General features: G+C 42.2%; 1 protein-coding gene across 2 annotated transcripts in view; it reads right to left on the reverse strand.

Moving 5' to 3' along the window:
• Positions 1-3,061: 3,061 nt before the first annotated feature.
• Positions 3,062-18,816, reverse strand: part of CCDC149 (coiled-coil domain containing 149) — a 140,992-nt gene continuing 125,237 nt past the window's right edge. For both annotated transcript variants that reach the window (XM_037829512.1, XM_037829513.1), the window contains one exon: positions 3,062-5,746. In XM_037829512.1, coding sequence (XP_037685440.1) covers positions 5,352-5,746 — 395 coding nt within the window. In that variant the 3' untranslated portion in view covers positions 3,062-5,351. The remainder of the gene's footprint in view (positions 5,747-18,816) is intronic.

Here is an 18,816-nt window from a genome sequence, read left to right on the forward strand (position 1 = left end):
AGAGGCTGGATGAGATAAACGCCATGATTCCAGCTCAAAGACTGATTGCTTGGTGGGGAAGTGACCTAAGGTGAAGGAAAGATTGTGGACCAGAAAGGGCAGGCATCTGGAGCTTGGCACAAAACCTTCTGTGTGCCACTAACCCGCCCATGGGACCCCACTTGGCCCCTGGAGACTATTTTTACTCCTCTCATCTTACAGATGTATTTTGTTAATCTCCTTATATTTGCTGTTTTGACTTCCCAGCCAGCTTGCTAATCAGTTTGCCTATTTGACTCATAGGGTTTGCATTTGTCACTGGGACTTAAACACACACTTGTTTTGATTTCTTTTTGTAAAATTAGAAGCGTTTGATGTAATGACTCTACCTAGATACAGCTGGTAAAGTGAGAATAATGCTCAAGTTTGCACAGTTTAAACACAATGTAGACAATAATTAGAAATGCTATCTTTAGATGTTTAGGATAAGCTTTTTCTCAGAATTGCAATGAATTTTTTTCTGAGTGGGGCTTTTCAGTGCACATATACAGAAATACCAAAAATGTAAGAAAATAGAGCAAATCAGCCAGCACTTTGGTCAACTTGAAAGACTGCAGGAAATAAACCCACTGATTTTAGATCTGAAAATTTTGACTGAATGCATAAAAATCTTTACATTCTCCATATTTTTCATTACTACCATTTGATCAAATAATTTTAGGTGACAGATTGCAATGGATAAATTGCTATAACATGCTAGAAGCAATGCCTGGCCTCTGCTCAGCCTCAGTAAGGGTGGAGAAGGAGAATGATGCAAAGAATAAAGACAATTAATCATCTTATATCATGAAAATTACCACATTTTTATTTTAGGTAACAAAAAAGATATAGTTATGATACATGATGATCATAGAATCCAATAAAGCAAAGTCTGCAAATAAATAGAAGTTGTTTTTTTTCTTTAAATAAAACTACAAAATAGCAGCTTGTTAAAAAGAAAAGCCAATTGTTTTAAATTTAATAGGCTATCACTGGTCTTGGCTAAGATCCCAAAATATATTCCTGAGCTCACGTAGACTCCAGAAAGTCAAACTTTTCAGTATTATGCAGACTTTCCTTATGCATCAACATAAAAAAAAATCTCATTTAGTAAAGAAGTGATATGGAATGTAAGGCAACAACATATGTGTATCTATCATTTTAAATTGCCTTCATGCTGTATCAACTTTATTTTGTTATTTTTTTGGGAGCAACCATAACATCGAGAGACAGATCCTTCTTGTTTTTTCTGCTTCTCATTTATAATTGGATTCACTACTGAGCTCCCAATTGCATGTCTCTGATCTTCAAATTTTTCTGTTCAGAAAGCATCTGAAAAGAAAGGAATATATTAAAATAGTGAATTGGGGAAATCCTTTGGCTTTCTGGCATCCTAACCAGAACCGTCTGAAGGTACTTGCAAAATTATTAAGGAGGAGTGTTCTAAATGGAGGCTTCCATAATAAAATTGGAGGAAGAAGGTGCTCAAATAGAGACTTTTTTTCAAAGACAAGTAGGGGAGCAAGCCATCCACAGACCTGCAGGAAAACAATGGTACTAGGAGAGCACCCCACTTTTTTGGAGGAGCAGAAAACAAAGAAGGGCAAAAACATGCTGGTATTGTCAAGAAATAAGAAAGATAATCTCAATGGCCAAGTCAGCTGGTCTTTGAAATTCCTTAAAGAGGACATCAAACATTGTATGCCACATGGTGAAAATGCAACACATTGAAATACTCAATCCAGCAAATGAATGACTGATACCAGGGCCTTTTTTCTTTTAGAACTCTGTATCACTGACGGTGGTATGTGTTTGGGAATGAGGGCACAGAAGAGCGGGATGATGGAAAAACTAATTTAGCTTAGTTAAGGTTGCCAACCGGAAGGCGATTCCAGCAGGGATTGAGCTAAATGCCTTCAGGAGCTTTCTAGGTAGGGAGGCTTTGGGGAATAGTTGCAGGAGGCGTAGAAGAGATGGGGAAAGGGAGAGGAAGGTGGGCAGTGGAGGCCTGGAAAGATAAGGAGTTAGGGATGAGAAATACTTGGTTTACATGAACCAATCCATTTCCATGAGCCTTAATGAAAAGAATGATACTCATATGTAAAAATCCACACCTAAAAGCTCTCAGGTACAGAGGGATCACAAGAAATGCAGAGTGTGCATACAAGCTTTCATTAAGAAACCTATCAGCTCTGTTTCATTTTTCCAGGCTGTTCTGCATTCTGCTGGCAACCAAGCTGGAAAAATAATGGAAGGACAAACACACTTGAATAGCAAACACACAAAGGAAATTCCAGCTACAAAAATAGGACAGATTATAAAGAAGTCAGGGAGGGGAGATGAGATGGCACTTTTCTAAACCAACAAACAACTCCTCTTCCCAACTCCAAGTTCATCAGTAACATAGTATTCTGACTTTTTAAGAAGCAAAACAAAAACACGACACTTGGGTTCAGAGATATCACTGGTGGCCTATACAAATCTATTCCCAATTCTACACTTCCCAAGCCCTGATTTTGTCTTGGAAATCACCCTTTCAGAGGCTATGTGTCCAGGGAAAGGGCCTTTCTCCAAACCAGAGGGTGAATCTTGCTGAACCTAAACCCATCATAGCAATTCCATTCTCTTTCCCAGGGACTGGTTTAGACACTGGCATGTGACAATTTTGACCAATGAAATGTGACAAGAACTGGGTTTCTTCCTCTTAAACCACACATATGGTGAGAAACATCCTTCAGCCTTTGGATACAGTGGTGATGCCCGGTGCTCTTGCAGCTATCTTGCTATCATGGGTAGTGGACATGGAGACAGGCAAAGCAGGAACTCAAGCCCTTGATGATATTCTTGAATTAACCAGCTCTGGAACTGCCCTACTTCTGAAGTTCTTGTTATGCAATATAAGTCATTCCCCTTTTGTTTAAGTTTCTTTAAGTGTGACTCATGGCTGTAAGTATCCTGACTAAAGTAGGGTTACTTGGTGCAGTAAGGGAGAGAATGCTGCATGCTTTCTCAGTGACTCTTAAAAAGACAAAAGAGCCATTGGTAATTGCTGAAACTCTTTTTAATATCGGTGAAACAGAACAGCCATGTTGAGTCAGGATTGCAGAGGTGGGGCAATGTCACAGTTGTATCCTGGGTGTTGTCACAGTTACACATATAACAAGATCAACTCAGTGGTCCCAATTCCATCTACTAACACAAGACCTTCCCAGGCTGACTGCACACATGAACTTCTGGTTACACCCCCTCCCCCCCCCATGCACACCCCTCCCCTCAAACCCCTGACTCTCTAGGACTCACTGCAGTTTTCCTGACTGTGATGGAATGTGTGTTTATTAGAAGTCCTGCTTCCCAGAAGGCGATGATGGTCCCTAAAGATGTACACCCGGTAGACTGGGTATCAAAACCAGAGCTTCTGCTGGGAGAAATTTTTTTTTATTATTATTTTATTAAATTTGGCTGTGTTTTCCTTTGGTGGCTCTGGCGTCCTACGTGGCAGTGCTGAAGGTCTGCAGACAGTTGAGGCCTAGCCCAGCGGGAAAAATTACTTCTGTGGCTGCTGGCCTGTGTGAGCTCTGCAGCTGCGGCAGCAGCCTCCCTTGAAGGGGAGCTGTGGGGTGGGCCGGTGCAGGGCAGAGTGAGGAGGGATGGATGGAGCACTGGGGCACGGCGGGCAGGGGCACGTGGCCTGTCCATCTAGGCAGGAGCAACAGTGAACTGACTGGGGCATGCCCATTTGGCTGGATGGGGGTGACCTCTGGTGAGTGGGAGAAAGCAGCTGGATGCCCCCTAAGCATGCATCTGGCAAGGGACAGGACCCTTTCTGTCTGCACTTTGCCATCTTCAGAGAGAGCAAGCATGAAACCAGATGGGATTCCTACCCTGCTAGCTGAGAGATGTCAGACGAAATCTGGCAGGGAAGTACTGGAGGTGGGGTGGGGGGTGGGGGAGCACTGTTTCCCCATGTGCAAGTTTCATGCCTAGGACCACAAGCCTGGTACAAGCATCCTGTATGTAGGAAAGACTTTCCACCCCAGCCACCTTGGGAGCCTCTTTTTTTCCGGCAGGAGGGTGTCTCAAAGGACTGATTCTGGTTCTTGGAGGTGTTCTGGGCTTTAGGATCTCATATCAGGCCTTCCTGGGCTGATGAACTGAGCTCCACTCAAAGAAAGGGCTACAGTGCATGATCTTCCATTTTCTGCAGCACCAGATGCCACCTAGAAATGCTCATTTTTATTCCAAAAGAAATAACCAAGTAGGGTTGCCCATTCCCCTCTTTCCCACCCTTGGACCTTGTACTTGGCTCCACTGGTCTCCTTATGGTGCTGCAATCAAGTGTTTTTGTTTTGTTTTGTTTTTGTAAATTTTCCTCTGTCTTTTCTCCATGGGGCCACTATCTCTGTGTCTTTAAAACCCCAGTACACAGTACAGAGAAGGCAGTGGTAACATTTTGTTAAGTGAGTGAAGGGTTTGTGGTTTCAGGTGGTATGGGAAACTGGATTTCTCTAAGCAGCTGTTATCTTTCTAAACCCCAAACGACCATAAAATCCTAAATGCAGCCTGGGTTGAAAGGAGAGGACCAGCCTTTCCAGGCTCTACCTCTCATCTCATCTCAGAAACACAAAAATCAAACACCACTGGGAGTCCCCTCCAGGTCAATGAATCCTCCAGAAATACAGGTCGGAAAGCTCAACTCTAGCTGTCAGCAAACAGCCTTCACCAAGGGTTGTGGATTTCCTACCAGAAGCCCGACTGTCTTAAGCCTGCTGCAACAACCCTTTCCACCTGCCAGCCGGAGCACAACAGACAGCGCTGCAGGTGGGAAGTCAGGGGCACCCACGCCGGGGGGGTCCCACGGTCCGGTGAAGTGTAGCAATGGCTCAGTTCCACCTTTCTCTTCACCTGCCTAACCATTACAACGTGGGGGCCCTGATGAAAACCCTGTCAGTTTCAACCTCTCCCCATAATTCTGATTGACCACATTAAACCTTAACAGAGAAACCTCTTATCTATAACGAAACAAGTGCTGACAGAAAGACGGACGCTGAAAACCAGCCATATGGTGGGCACAATTCCCGTGCCTTGCCATGTTCACAGCGGTGTGTCTTCGGCAGAAAGAGATGATACCAAGAAGCTTGAAGACCCGCGTTTAATAAATTATACTGAACTGGCATCGTTGGAACGTTCACAGTTTGCAACAGGATTGGAGTGTTCTCCCACCTGCAGCCTTGGAGGTGTTCTAGGAGAAGGCGACTCCTGCATGCTGTTCTGATTTTTAATTCCTTACCATCCCCGGTGCCTTCAATGTGTCATCAGGCCTAAGCCTTTTCCTGTCATGTTTTCACAGTGTCCCTTGTGCCTTCGCCCTCTGGGACCTCCTTGCTGTCTTCCAGTGTGGACTCTTCGGCTGCCGGCTGACTGGACTCCAAGGGGTCTGGGCAAGGGTTGGGGAGTTCTCCCCTGGAGGCCAGGCCCAGCGGGGATGGCCCCGTCTCGTTCCTCTCACCCTCCCCAGGACTCTCTCTTCTGACTCCTTCCCGTTCCCCGGCTGCCTGTTCCTTTGTCAGTTTAATCATTTCCCTTCCAAGTCTGTTTACTTCTTCTTCCTCAGAACGTAACTGGGGTAATGAAGGATGAAAGTGCTTGCTCTGGTTTCCGTGGCTCTGGCTTGCTGTCGACACCTCGGCAGTGGCACAACTTTCATCTCGTTCTTGCTTCTGCACCTCCCCTGCAAACAGAAGAGGACGGCATCAAACCTCTGGCAGGAAGTCAGCCCTGGCTTCCCCTCTCCTCCCAACCTCCCAGCCTGCCTGCTTGGGGCCTCTGGGAAAGACAAACTTTTTTTTCTTTTTTTTTTCTGGGGCCCCCTGGTTGGTGCTGAGGGGGAGCACAGGACTCCCGTGAAAAAAAGCAAGCAAGCACTTTGGTGATTACTGTGTTATTAATGGAGGGGAAGGAAGCATTTGGGATATGTCCATAATTCATCCTTTTCAGGTGCCTGCTTATCTCCAGCCTCACTCTCTAAAGGTGGCCTGTGCCCATTAAATATTTAAATTGAGGACAAAGGTTTTGTTGGTTCTGCTGCTCAGGAAAGACCTGGAGCTCTTCGGTAATGAAAAGAGGCTCAGGCTGTTCAGGGTGGGAAGCAGAGGGAGCCTTTGGGGAGGGGTTCAGTGCCCTCCCCCAGACTCTCCAACAGCACCTCATTCTCTGATGCAGACCCGTGACGTTTCCCTGATTTCAAATAAATACTGTATTTTATTTGAAGCTGCAAAAGCAGCTCCCAAACTCCCCCCTACTAAACTGTTGTCCTTAATAAATACAGAAATTCTAGATGTAATAGAAATTCTAGAGCTGCAACTGGAGAGAACCTGGGCCCCGAGTGCTGGTGTGTAGTCTCCATTTTCATGCTCACTTGCCTTGGGATCAGCCCGGCCTGTCTGGCCTCTGTTTCTCAAACAAAATGAGGGGCAGGACTCGCAGATGTCCCTTGAAGACTTAACAAGCAACAGCTGCTCTGCGTAACTGGGCAGCAGCTCGATAGAGTGATTCAACGCCAAGCTCTGAGTTTCCTGAGATGCCGGTCTTGTCTTAGCCTTCAGGCCAAACAGTGAGGAAATGAACAGAACAGCCACAACTGGGCTGATTTCAGCCCGGATGGAGGTCTCCCGGGGTGAGGGCCCTGGGAGCACTTCCTGGTACCCCCGAATGGAATCACGTAGAACCCCCTAGTAAATGGGCTTGTCATCGGATAGCCTGCAGGTGTGTTTTGAGGCTAAAAGCAGGAACTTGGGGTATCTGAATGGTGAACCCTAGGAGGGTTGAAAGGAACACGCGCATGTTCTGACTACGCCATTTTGCTGCTTAAATCCTTTCACTGGAGCCCCATGATTTTCAGGATAAACTGCACTTTATTTTACTTAGGTCCTGATTTGCTCCGGCTTTACTCTGCAGCCTCATCTCCACGGTTCCCTCATATATACATGTCCTTCCAGCCACTCTGTGCTATCTTTAGGTCCCTGCCTGCACCAGTTTCTCCCTCTGTAAAATAATCATAACAGTCAGTGCCCTTCTGTGCTAAGCACTGCACTAAGCATTTACATGCCTTCATCTTATTCTGCAGTGTAAGTCCACGAGAGCAGGGGCCTCATCTGACTTGTGCGCAGTGCTCGCACCGGTGTCTGGCACATTATAAACATTCAAGAATATTTGTAAAGGGTTCCTTTCTTTTCTTTCCTTTTTTTAATGGATGTATAGCATAGAGAGAAGCACACAAATCTAAGTATATACTCAGTGAATTCTCACAAAGTGAACACACCCTTTTAACCTGCAACCAGGACAAGAAACAAAACCTCGTCAACTCCCCAACAAACACCCGCCCTCCCTTCCTAGTCACTTTCTCCCTAGCCAAGGGTAACCACTGTCCTGACCTCAAACGCCAGAGATGAGTTTTGCCTCATTTTGAACTTTATAAACAAGGAATCATCTGTCCAGACTCTCTTTCAGCCCAACATTATGTTTGTGAGATTCATCCAAGTTACTGTGTGTAGAATTTATGTGTTCATTTGAGTGGACCACAATTTTCAACAGATATTTCTTAAGTATTAAATGAAAACAGGCAATTCACAGAAAAAGAAGTAGCAATGGACAGCATATTAAAAGATTCATAGTATCTCTCATAAGAAATCTAAATCACAAGATGCAGTTTTTCATTGATCAGTCTGGCAAAACTTAGGTTTGAGAAAGCTTAGTGTTGGTGAGGATGTGGGGAAACAAGCACAATTGTACATTAGTAAAGAGAATAAGCATTAGCACAACACTTGTAGAGGGCATCTGGGCAATACCTATTCCAGTCTTAAATGCATTCACCTTTTGACCCAGTAATTCCATTATTAGGAATCTACCTATTGGCCCAAGCATGTCAAGGCATATATAGCTAGATGATCACTGTTGTTTTTAATAGTAAAAACCTGGAAAGAACTGAAGTGCCCTCAATAGGGGATTACACATATGGATATATTTGCAGACTTGTAAAAGTCTTGCTAGAGGTTGGCACTAAACTGAAGGACAGTGGTAGGAGGCAAGGATGAAGGAAAGCTTTCATTTATACTTTTCTGTGTTTACATATTTTAACATGTGCTTGCATTACTAATTAAAAAAAAAAAAGATATGCAGCTTCCAAACTTTATCACCCATTATCATCTTGTCTGTCCTTTCCATCACTAGCTTGTGGACCTAGGAGCTCTTATCCACTGCTCCCATTTCCAACCCTGATTCCTACCTTAGGCCCATCAATCTGCCTTGAATCCTTCCCATTAGTGGCTTCTGAGTCACCAGAACCATGTCCTTTTCTCAGCTCCTCCCTGCCTCCTTTGTAGCATATGACTCCATTGGCCAGATCCCCCTCTTACGCCATCTGTCTTGGCTTCCGGAACAACACTGTATTCTATTTCTCCTCCAGGCTGGCTCTGTGAGTATGCTGCATTATAGTTTCCTATGGCTGTGACAACAAAGTATCACAACTTAATGGCTTAAAACAACACACGTTTATTCTCCTACAGCTCTGGAAGTCAGGAGTCCAAAATGGGTTTCACTGGGCTGAAACCAAGCTGTTGGAGGAAGCTCGGAGGCTCCTGGGGAGAATCCATTCCTCGCCTTTCCAGCCTCTGGTGGCTGCCAGAGTTCCTTGGCTTGTGGCCACATCACTCCCACCTCTGCCTCTGTGGTCACACTGCGTTCTCCTCTTCTGTGTGTGTTAAATTTCCCTCTGCCCCCTTCTTATAAGAGTACACATGATTGCTTTCAGGGCCATGGAAAATCCAGATAATCTCCCTGTCTCAAGATCCTTAACTTAATCATATCTGTGAAGACCTTTCTTGCCACATAAGGTGACATCTTCAGGCCTGTTATCTTTGGGAGCTGTCTTTCAGTCTATGACAAATGCCTTCCTAGTTTCCTTTTTGACCCTGATATCTTCTTTTGGTCCCTGAAAGTGGTCCTCTTCCAATGACTGGCCATCTCTCTCTCTTCTTTTCCTCCACTCTCCCTTGGTGACCATCTCACGGCCCCAACTCCTACCTATGAGTCCAGCTCCCAAATCTCCATCTAGGGCTCTGATCCCTCCTTCTCAGAGCTATGGATCCATGTTGCTGGCTACCCATCAGATCCCCCACCTAGACGATCTGCTGGCACTTTCTCAAGGATAATTTCTCCCCAATAGTCCTCCCCCCATTTTCATCTCAGTTTTGTTTCAAGGTTACATGGGCTGAAGACCTTGAAGCTGAACTGGTTTAATTTCCCCCCACTCCCCCAATTGCCAGGTGCTGCCTACTTCCCTCAGAAATATTTCCTGCATTTGCCCACTCCGTTCCCAGGGCAGACTCTCCCCAGTCACAGCCTGCATTGTTGTGGTCTCTCTATATGTATCACTTAGGCACATTTCCCTAAGGTTCAGCTGGATGTGACCTACACATCATCACCTTACACAACAAACAGGTAAGCATTCAGAAAGCAAGGGAAAGCCACCCCTGATATGTCATAAACCAAATCCCTGGCAGGTGACAGATATATGGTGACTATTTCTAAGAACATTATGTATTCCTGAGGACTTAATTATCTGATCTCATAAGATGATATATTAAGAAACATATATATCTAGGTAGAGACAACCTAAAAAGTAGATGTATTTTTAAAAGTTTGAATTAAAATTCAGCTTAGAATTTCTGCAATATGTAATAATGTTATATTCTGATCCATTTTGATTTTAATGCAATGCATAAAGGTGCTATTAGTAATAAAAGTATATGGTTTTGAGCCTTTATTTAGCTAATCGAGTGTTTGCAAATTTTAAGAAACTTAAAAAATGGCTGAACCCTGGTGAAAACTTGGAGAAACCCCAGAAGAAATGAAACATTAGTGAGATCAGACATTGTAAGACAGAAAATGAAACTACTGTGATGAAGAATCGTAGAGCAAAATAGAAAAGAAGCAGAGTCTGTGTTCAGATCATCAACACCCAGGAATCTCACTGGACTCACTGACACACTCAACTGTGGGTTTCAATTATGCAAGGCAGGCCTTGCCGCTGTTCCCACACCCCACCCCACCAGTTCTTTCTTCTCATGCACATTTGCTTTTCACACTCACAGGAAGCAGTTTTCTTTCTCTTTGGCCTTTCTGATGACCAGAGACAAATCCCAGGGGCAGACTTTTGATCAAATCTACTTCATACTCTCTTAAGAATTCAGTCATTAACTTTAGTAATATTGTACTTGGAAATGAGATCATTCCTTGTGTTTACAGTGAAATACAAGGATGCAAACATGAGTGAAGAAAGCAAGCCCTGATAATGTACTTTAGTTCTGAATAAGTTTCTTTTTTCTAATCCAACCTGTCAGGAGAGGAATCTTATCTAAAGCTTTGCTACTTAAAGGGTGGCCCTGGACCAGTCACAGCAGCACTCTCTGGAGCCTGTTAGACCTGCAGAATCTCAGGCCCTACCTCAGACTTACTGGTTCGGGATCTGCTGCATTTTTTAGTAAGATCCCGGGAGATCTGGGTGCACTCTGTAGTCTGAGAAGCCCTGTGGACTTGACGCACCAATCTGATCATGCCTTTCCCCAGCTGTCAATCCTTCAAAGGCTCCCACTGCCTCGGGAACAGAGTGCAAGCTCGTAAACTGGCACTCAGGCCTTCTGCGATCTAACACCCATCTTCCTTTCTACCTATCACCCCAATTCTTCTCATCGTATCCCTATACCTTGGCTACACTGAACCCCACACTCCAGGTCCTTTGCTTAGGCAATTGATTCCTTCACAGCTATCACTGTGGTGCCAGACGAGGATCCTCCAGGGTCAGCTCTACCTCACCTCCTCCAGGAAGCCTACATGGTTTAATCAAGCCAGATGCAATCTACCCAGCATCCCAGTCCCACAAGTTGTGTCTGGAACCCCTAGGCAACTTAGTGCTTTGGATTTTTTTTAAAACCCTTAAATTATGTTTATATATATGCTTATAATCACCTTAAATATAAAATCTTGCTTGATTATTTTTTTGCTGCATTTAACATTATTTTTTATTGAGGTGAGATTCACATAAGATAAAACAAACCATTTTAAAGTGGCATTTAGCACATTCACAATGTTGTGCAACCACCGCCTCTATGTAGTTCCAAAACATTTTCATCACCTCATAAGGAATCTCTGCACCCATTAAGCAGAGGTTTCCACAGCCTCTGGCAACCACCAATCTATTCTGTCTCTATGGATTTACATAGTCTGGATGTTTCATGTAGATAAAATCATACAATACGTAACCTTCTGTGTCAGCATTCTTTCAGTTAGCATAATGTTTGGAGGGTCATTCACATTGTAGCATGTACCAGTGCTTCATTCCTTCTTAAGGCTTAAGAAATTCTGTTGTGTGTATGTATCACAATTTGTTTATCCAGTCATTCATTGATAACATTTGGGCTAGTTCTACCTTTTGGCTATTGTGAATAGTGCTGCTATAAAGATGGGCATACATTTAAATGTCTGAATACCTGTTTTCAATTCTTTGGGTATACAATACCGAGGAGTGGAATTGCGGGTCATTTGGCAAGTCTATGTTTAACTTTTTGAAAGACTGCAAACTTTTCCACAGAGGCCACACCATTCTACAGTGCTGCCAGCATTGTATGAGGGTTCCAGTTTCCCACATCCTCACCAACACAGGGTGTTTTCCATTGTTTCTGAGTAGAGCCAGTCTAGTGAGTATGAATTGGTACTTCATTGCTGATTAAAAAAAAAAAATCCTTGCCAGTGTTCCACAGTGGGGGTTCTATAGTGGGTGTATATTAAATGTTCAAATACACAAACATATACATGAATACATGGATAAATGAATATATTAATATATACACTTAAATGCCATCCATTAATGCATGAAACAACTCCTTGAATTTACGGTATTCGTTTCAGGTTGTATTTGGGTTCCTACTCTAAAAGTTCTTAAAATGGCACACACAAAAAATAGCAATTTCTAACTTGTACCAATATTTAACTACATCTAAGGTAGCTCAGGGAAGCAATCACATACTTTTAATACCACCAAATGAAAATTTTTACAGTGGCTCTACAGGGGTCAAGGGAAACAGTGATAGGAGTCAAAATGAGCAAGTTTCCTGCATAGTGTGGGAAATTTTATTAAAAAGGAATAAATCACAGTACTTTCTGAAACTAAATTTTCCACTAACGTGAGATGAATAAACTTCTTCTAGAAATTATTCTTTTGAAATGACTTCTTCCAGAACACTTAACAATATATTCTGGTGCCCTGGAAAAATTAATTAACCTTACCCATAACAACCTAACCCCTAAACCGTTTGAGGTGTGTTTTTACTGAGGGTCAGGTTAATCTTCTGTGCCTTAATTTACATCTAAGGGAGAGTAGCCTAAATTACACCGAGGCCTTTTGTCACTGGAACTTTGCCTTGTACCATTTCTTTAGATAACATTCCACTCATGTCCAAATGTATGACTCTTTTTTAAAGTAGCAAACCTCTGAGATTACCAGGGAGAATTTTTGGCAGAGGGGAGGTGTCTGTATGTGGGTGGACACTGCTGTCTTCAATATAGGGTCACAAGATGGCCACAGTACAGAATGGACACAGACTATAATTCTACTGTTTGGCCCCAGATTTGGTCAAGGATTAACTTTCTCCGAGAAGGGCTTGGGACCTCAGACAAAGTCTTAGGCCCATAAAGATATGGGCACCAGTCTCTGCGATTGCATTGTAGGTGACCAGAAGGATTTACCAACCCACTTCCCCTTTTGTTTATCCAAGAGATACTTAAAAGGAATACTCAAGACATTATCTGAAGACAAGGTTACTAAAAAAAAAAAAATGTCACAATTGTGCTGTAAGCAGGACATCTGGATACTTAATCTGGGAGCAAAATCTTCCTTTAACTCTAATTCTGGAATGATAAGCTAACTCAAGAAGTGGGAGTATTACTTTTGCTTTGAGAATAGACATATATCGTTGGCATTTCAATAAAAGAAAGATTTCTGAACTAGCCAACAGTTGGAAAATATTATTACGAATAACAGTAATGATTCTGGGTTGTTCTAACAAACAGATAATTAGTATCATTATTAGTTATTATTAATAACAATACACGTGTTAATGTGAATAATGAGGCAATTGGCTGGTATAATGCATTATAGCACAAATAGGGTGGAAGGAAAAAAACTATTTTCTCTGAAAGATGAAGAAACAGATTTTTGCAGAAAATATTGCTTGTCCCCTAAAAATGTGTTTTCCCCCGTCTTGGCATGGAGGAGACATTCATCGTCCTTTGTTAACTGGTCTCTGATGGGCTTTGTCCTTCTGAGTGTGAGCTGCTTTCATTTGGAATTAGTCAGAGATGCAATGGTGATGAGGCCATCCCAGATGCTGGCAGCCACTACACAAATGCTTCCTCGTTCCCACCCTGTGCTGGCGAGGGAGGAGGACAGGGCTGGAACAATGGGAGCTAATGATGGAACTCTGGAAGCTATCATTTTGAATCAGGCCATTACTTAGGCTGCCCTTGTGAAAATCAAGCCAAGCTCATGCTCCAATTGGATTTAGCAGACCCAGGCCCAAACTGGGGCCCAACAAGCCCTGGAGCAGACCAGGGCTGGTGCAGAGAGGATTCACATCTCCATGTGGACACTGGATGCCGCCATGGGACGATTACCAACGAAGACTTGTTCCAATTGCGCAGTGGGCCGTGGTGCACCACAGGCCAACCCTGTAAACAATCATAGGCTTGCTGGCTGGCAAATCTCTTGCTTTCTGGCCAGTGTGGAACCCACTACAGTCAGGGGCTCACACCAGGAATTCTCCCTGCATGTGCTTGGGGAGCCAGGCACATCCTGGCTCCTATTCTTACCACTCCATGAGCTATATAATGGGTGATTTGAAGGGTTCTCAAGACATAGCCATGCAGATGCATTTGTGAGCCTTCCTGAGCCCAGTTCAGATTAGCAGAACTAACTGTTTGACTCAAAGACTAGTGATAAATAATACTTGGTTGTTGCTTTAATGTCTAAACTCAGAACTACTTGTTTGACTCAGAGACTAGTGATAAATAATACTTGGTTGTTGCTTTAATGTCTAAGTTTTGGAGTCGTCTGTTACATGGTAAGAGTTACCTGACAGAGCTGCTTATCCAAGTTTGGTCAAAGCACAAGTTTTTGTGTCAAATAATCATAAGGCTAGAAAGGTAGGCTAGGCCAGACTGTGGAACTGAGATTTTAAGTGGAAGATGGTTAGGAGCCACAGTATTCCAGAAGCTTCATCCTCCAGTGGCAGGATGAAGATGGAATGAAGCAGGGAGAGTCCAGGAGGCAAGAAGCCAGGAAGCAAGCACTGCTAAGGAGGTAAACAGGGCATGAATCAAGCCAGAAGTGGTGGGAATGGAGGTAAAAGAAGATCTGAAGAAAGAGTTTGGCTAAAGATCAGATGTGGATGGGGAGGGAAAGTTGAAAGTGGTCAATGACTCTAAGATTTCAAGCCTGGGTAGATAAAAAGGTGACAATAAGGGAGGAAGCAGGTAGGATTGGTGATATGATACTTGAGATGTCCATAGAATATCCAGGTGGTTAATGGAAATGTAAATGTGGACTGTCATTCTGCAGATGGAACCCAGTGGGGAAAAACTATTTTGAGAGTATTTGCATAGAGGTGAGGGTGGAAGGCATGACTCTGAGCAAGAGAAGATGAAGAAGAAATGTAGATGCTCAAGGAAAGAACCTTGGTGCACACATGCTAGATGTATTAGTTATACATTGCTGCATAAGAAATTACCTAGAAACTTAGCAGCTTAAGACTCAGGATTCAAGAGGAATTGTGGGAAGATGGTGGAGTAAGGAGCATCAGGAGTCAGTCCTTCCACCAGAACAATTAAAAGGGCAGAGTACGGTAGAACACTATACAGCATCCAGGCAAGAGCAGGAGGGAGAGGCTGGTAAATTATGGTAAATACCAGTATACTGCTCTCTCTGTGAGGCAGTTACCAGTAACCATCCTCTACTTTCAGGGCAGGCAGCAGACAGCAGGAGTTTGCCGGTGCCAGAACGGGGCATAAAAATCCCTCACCCAAGATCTGGGATGGGCACAGGCCAATTGTTTATGCTCTGTTTCTCCTAATCCGCCATCTTGGAAGTGTCTTGTGGCTTGTGATTAGCTACTTCTGACGGCTGGGGGCTTGGCTCCGAGAGCGGCCGCAGTTCTGCTCCACCCTGGAGAAAAGCAGTGGTGGAGACTTAAAGACAGGATGCGGAAGACAAATGAAGGGCTATATTTGCTGAGTAGGGGCTGAGTCAAGAAATCATAGCTTTGGGGAGCAGAGGAAGAAGCTTCTGGTGCCTTTTCTGGCCCCTCTGTCATCCATTCCCCAGGGCAGTGTGGAGCCAGACTGCACTCCTTTTGTGGGTCCCTGGCTTTGGTGTAGCCGGGAAAGACTGACTTGAGGAAACTCCTCTATAGAATTTACCCTCCCAGAAAAAAGAAGCTTGAGACAAGGAAAGCAGTGTAAGAAACAACTGAGGCAGATGGCCTGGGACAAAGGCTTATCTGCTTTAAGACTTGCAGTGGAACACTCAAGAAAGGGTGAAGGTCTGTTTCCTGGGAAGTAGAGGAGGCATTCGAACCCCAGTAAATGCGGAAACTCCTAGGGCAAAACCAAGCACAAGCCTAGGAAAAGACACAGGCCTAGAAAAGTCAGAGAGGACTCTGTACTTTGCATTTGCCTTGAGTTGACCTTCCTGATAGGAGGCTGAACTCTGACAAAGCACCAGTCAATGCAAACCCAATTTGCAAAGACGGTGAAAGGTGCTTTTTGCTTAGGTGTGCTTGGTTTTGTTAGTTCCTGACACTCAAGAAAATCTCTATCATATCACCAGCAGGTTACAAACTCAAGAAATAGACACCTCTGGGAATAAATTCCAGAGTTAAAACTTAAGAATATTAAAATGTATAGTGGGTAACAAAAACTTGTAAGACAAACAAACAGGAAATGACAGCCCACCCAAAGGAAGACCATAAAAATCTAGAAAATACCAAAGAAGAAGACAAGATAGTAGACATACTGGATAAAGGCTTTTAAAAAATGATCTTCAATAAGCTCAAGGAGATGAAGGAAAACACAGAGAAAGAACCAGAAGATATGTGGAAAACAATGAATGAACAATATGAGAGCTAGAAATTTTTAAAAGAAACCAAACAAAACTATTGGCGTTGAAGACCACAATAACCGAAATGAAAAATTTCCAGGAGAGTTTCAATAGCAGAAGAAAGAATCAGTGAGCTCAAAGACAAAAGAATTGAAATGAGTAAAGTTGAAGAGCAGAAAGAAAACAAAAGACATGGATATACACATCCAAGAAGCCCAGAGAAAGCCAAACAGGATAAATTTGAAAAATACAACCTGTCACATACTAATCAAACTGATGAATGCAAAGGTTAAGGAAAGAGTTCTGAAAGCTGCAAGAGAAAAGCAACGTGTTATGTACAAGGGAGTCCCAATTAGATTAAGTGCCAATTTTTCATCAGGAACCATGGATGTCAAGAAGGCAGTGGGTTGAAATACTTTTAAGTGCTGAAAGAAAACAACTGCCAACTTAGAATTTTATATCTGGTGAGACCTTCTTTTACAAATGGGAGACAGATAAAGACATTCCCAGATAAACAAAAGCTGAGGGAGTTCATCACCACCAGACCTGTGCTATGCTAAAGGGAGTTCTTCAGACTGAAAACACTAGAAAATGGTTCAAAGTGGCAAAAAGGAATAAAGACTGTGTTAAAGGTGACCATTTAGGTAATTATAAATGCCAGTATTATTGCAGTGTATTGTTTGGTATATAACTCCACTTCTTACTTCCTACAGGTACTGAAAGCAAATGCATAAAAGCAATGATAAATCTATGGTTTTAGACATACAATGTACAAAGATGTAATTGGTAAAAGTACAAATAAAGGTGGTGGGATGGAGGGATATAGGAACAGGGTATATGTATGCTAGTGAAAATAAGGTAGTATAAAATCAAATGTGATTGTTACATATTTAGGATGTTAAATTTTAACCCCATGATAACCACAAGGAAAATAAATGAAAAATACATCATAAATAAATGAGTAGGGACTCAATATAGTACAAAATGAAAAATCAATTAAATATGCAAGTAGGCATTAATGGAAGAATTGAAGGACAAAAATGGTATAAGACATATAAACACTCAATAGCAAAATGGCAGAAGAAAGTCCTACCATTAGTGACTTTAAATATAAATGGATTAAACTCTTCAGTCAAAAGGCAGAGATTAGAAGAATAGATTAAAAAAAAAAGCATGACACAACTGTATGCTATTTACAAGAAACTCAACCTGAAATTCAGAAGACATAAGTAAGTTGTAAGTGAAAAGATGGGAAAAAGTATACCATGTAAGTAGTAACCAAAAGAGAGCTGGGGGAGCTATACTAATACCAGATAAAATAGATTTTAAGTCAAAAGTTGTCATGAGGGACAAAATGGTCATTATATACTGAAAAAGGGGTCAATTGAACAAGAAAATGTAACATTATAAATATATATTCACCTAACAGCAGTGCCTCAAAATATATGAAACAAAGATTGACAGATTTGAAGGGAGAAATAGATGGTTCTATATCAATAGTAGGAGACTTTAACACACCACTTTCAATATGGATAGAACATCTAGACAGAAGATCAATAAGGAAATACAAGTCCTGAATGATACCCTAAATCAACTCACTTAATAGACATATATAGAATATTTCACCCAATAACAACAGAATACACTTTCTTCTCGAGTGACTACAAAGGAATGAAGCTAGAAATCAACAACAGAGGGAGAAATGGAAAATTCACAAATATGTGGAAATTAACGCACATTTAAACAAACAATGGATTAAAGAGGAAATCACAACGGAAATTAGGAAATATCATGAGCTGGATGAAAATACAACATAACAAAACCTATGTAATGCAGCTAAGGCAATTATATTTTATAAATTTATAGCTCTAAATGCTTACATGAAAGATTTCAAATCAGAGGCCTAACCTCGAAACTGGAAGAACAAGAAAAAGAAGTGCAAACTAAACCCAAAGTTATCAGATGGAAGGAAATAACAAAGATTGGAGTGGATATAAATGAAATACAGAATGAAAAACTTGAGAATGAACCAAATCCTGATTTCGTTCATTGGAAATATCTATAAAATTGACAAACCTTTAGTTTGACAAAGAAAAATGAGAGGGGACAGCAATAACTAAAATCAGAAATGAAAGGGGGACATTACTACTGAACCCATGGAAATAAAAAGGATTATAAGAGGATACTATGAATAACTATAAGCTAACAAACTAGATAACCTATATGAAAAGGACAAATTCCTAGAAACACATAAATTACCTACAGTGACTCAAGAAGAAATAGAAGATCTCAACAAACCAGTAACTACTAAGAGATTATATGAGTAATAAAAAACCACCCAGCAGAGAAAAGCCCAGGACCAGATGGCTTCACAGGGGAATTTTACCAGACATTCCAAGAAGAATTAACACCAATCCTGCTCAAACTCTTCCAAAAAATTGAAGAGAAGGGAACATTCCCTAATTCCTTCTATGATGTCTACATCACCCTCATACCAAAACCAGATAAAGATACCATCAAAAAACAAAATTACAGGCCAATATCTCTTATGAATATAGATGCAAAAATACTCAACAAAATACTAGTAAACCGAA

Source organism: Choloepus didactylus, chromosome 3 (genome assembly GCF_015220235.1).
Source record: "Choloepus didactylus isolate mChoDid1 chromosome 3, mChoDid1.pri, whole genome shotgun sequence".
Taxonomy (NCBI): Eukaryota; Metazoa; Chordata; class Mammalia; order Pilosa; family Megalonychidae; genus Choloepus; species Choloepus didactylus.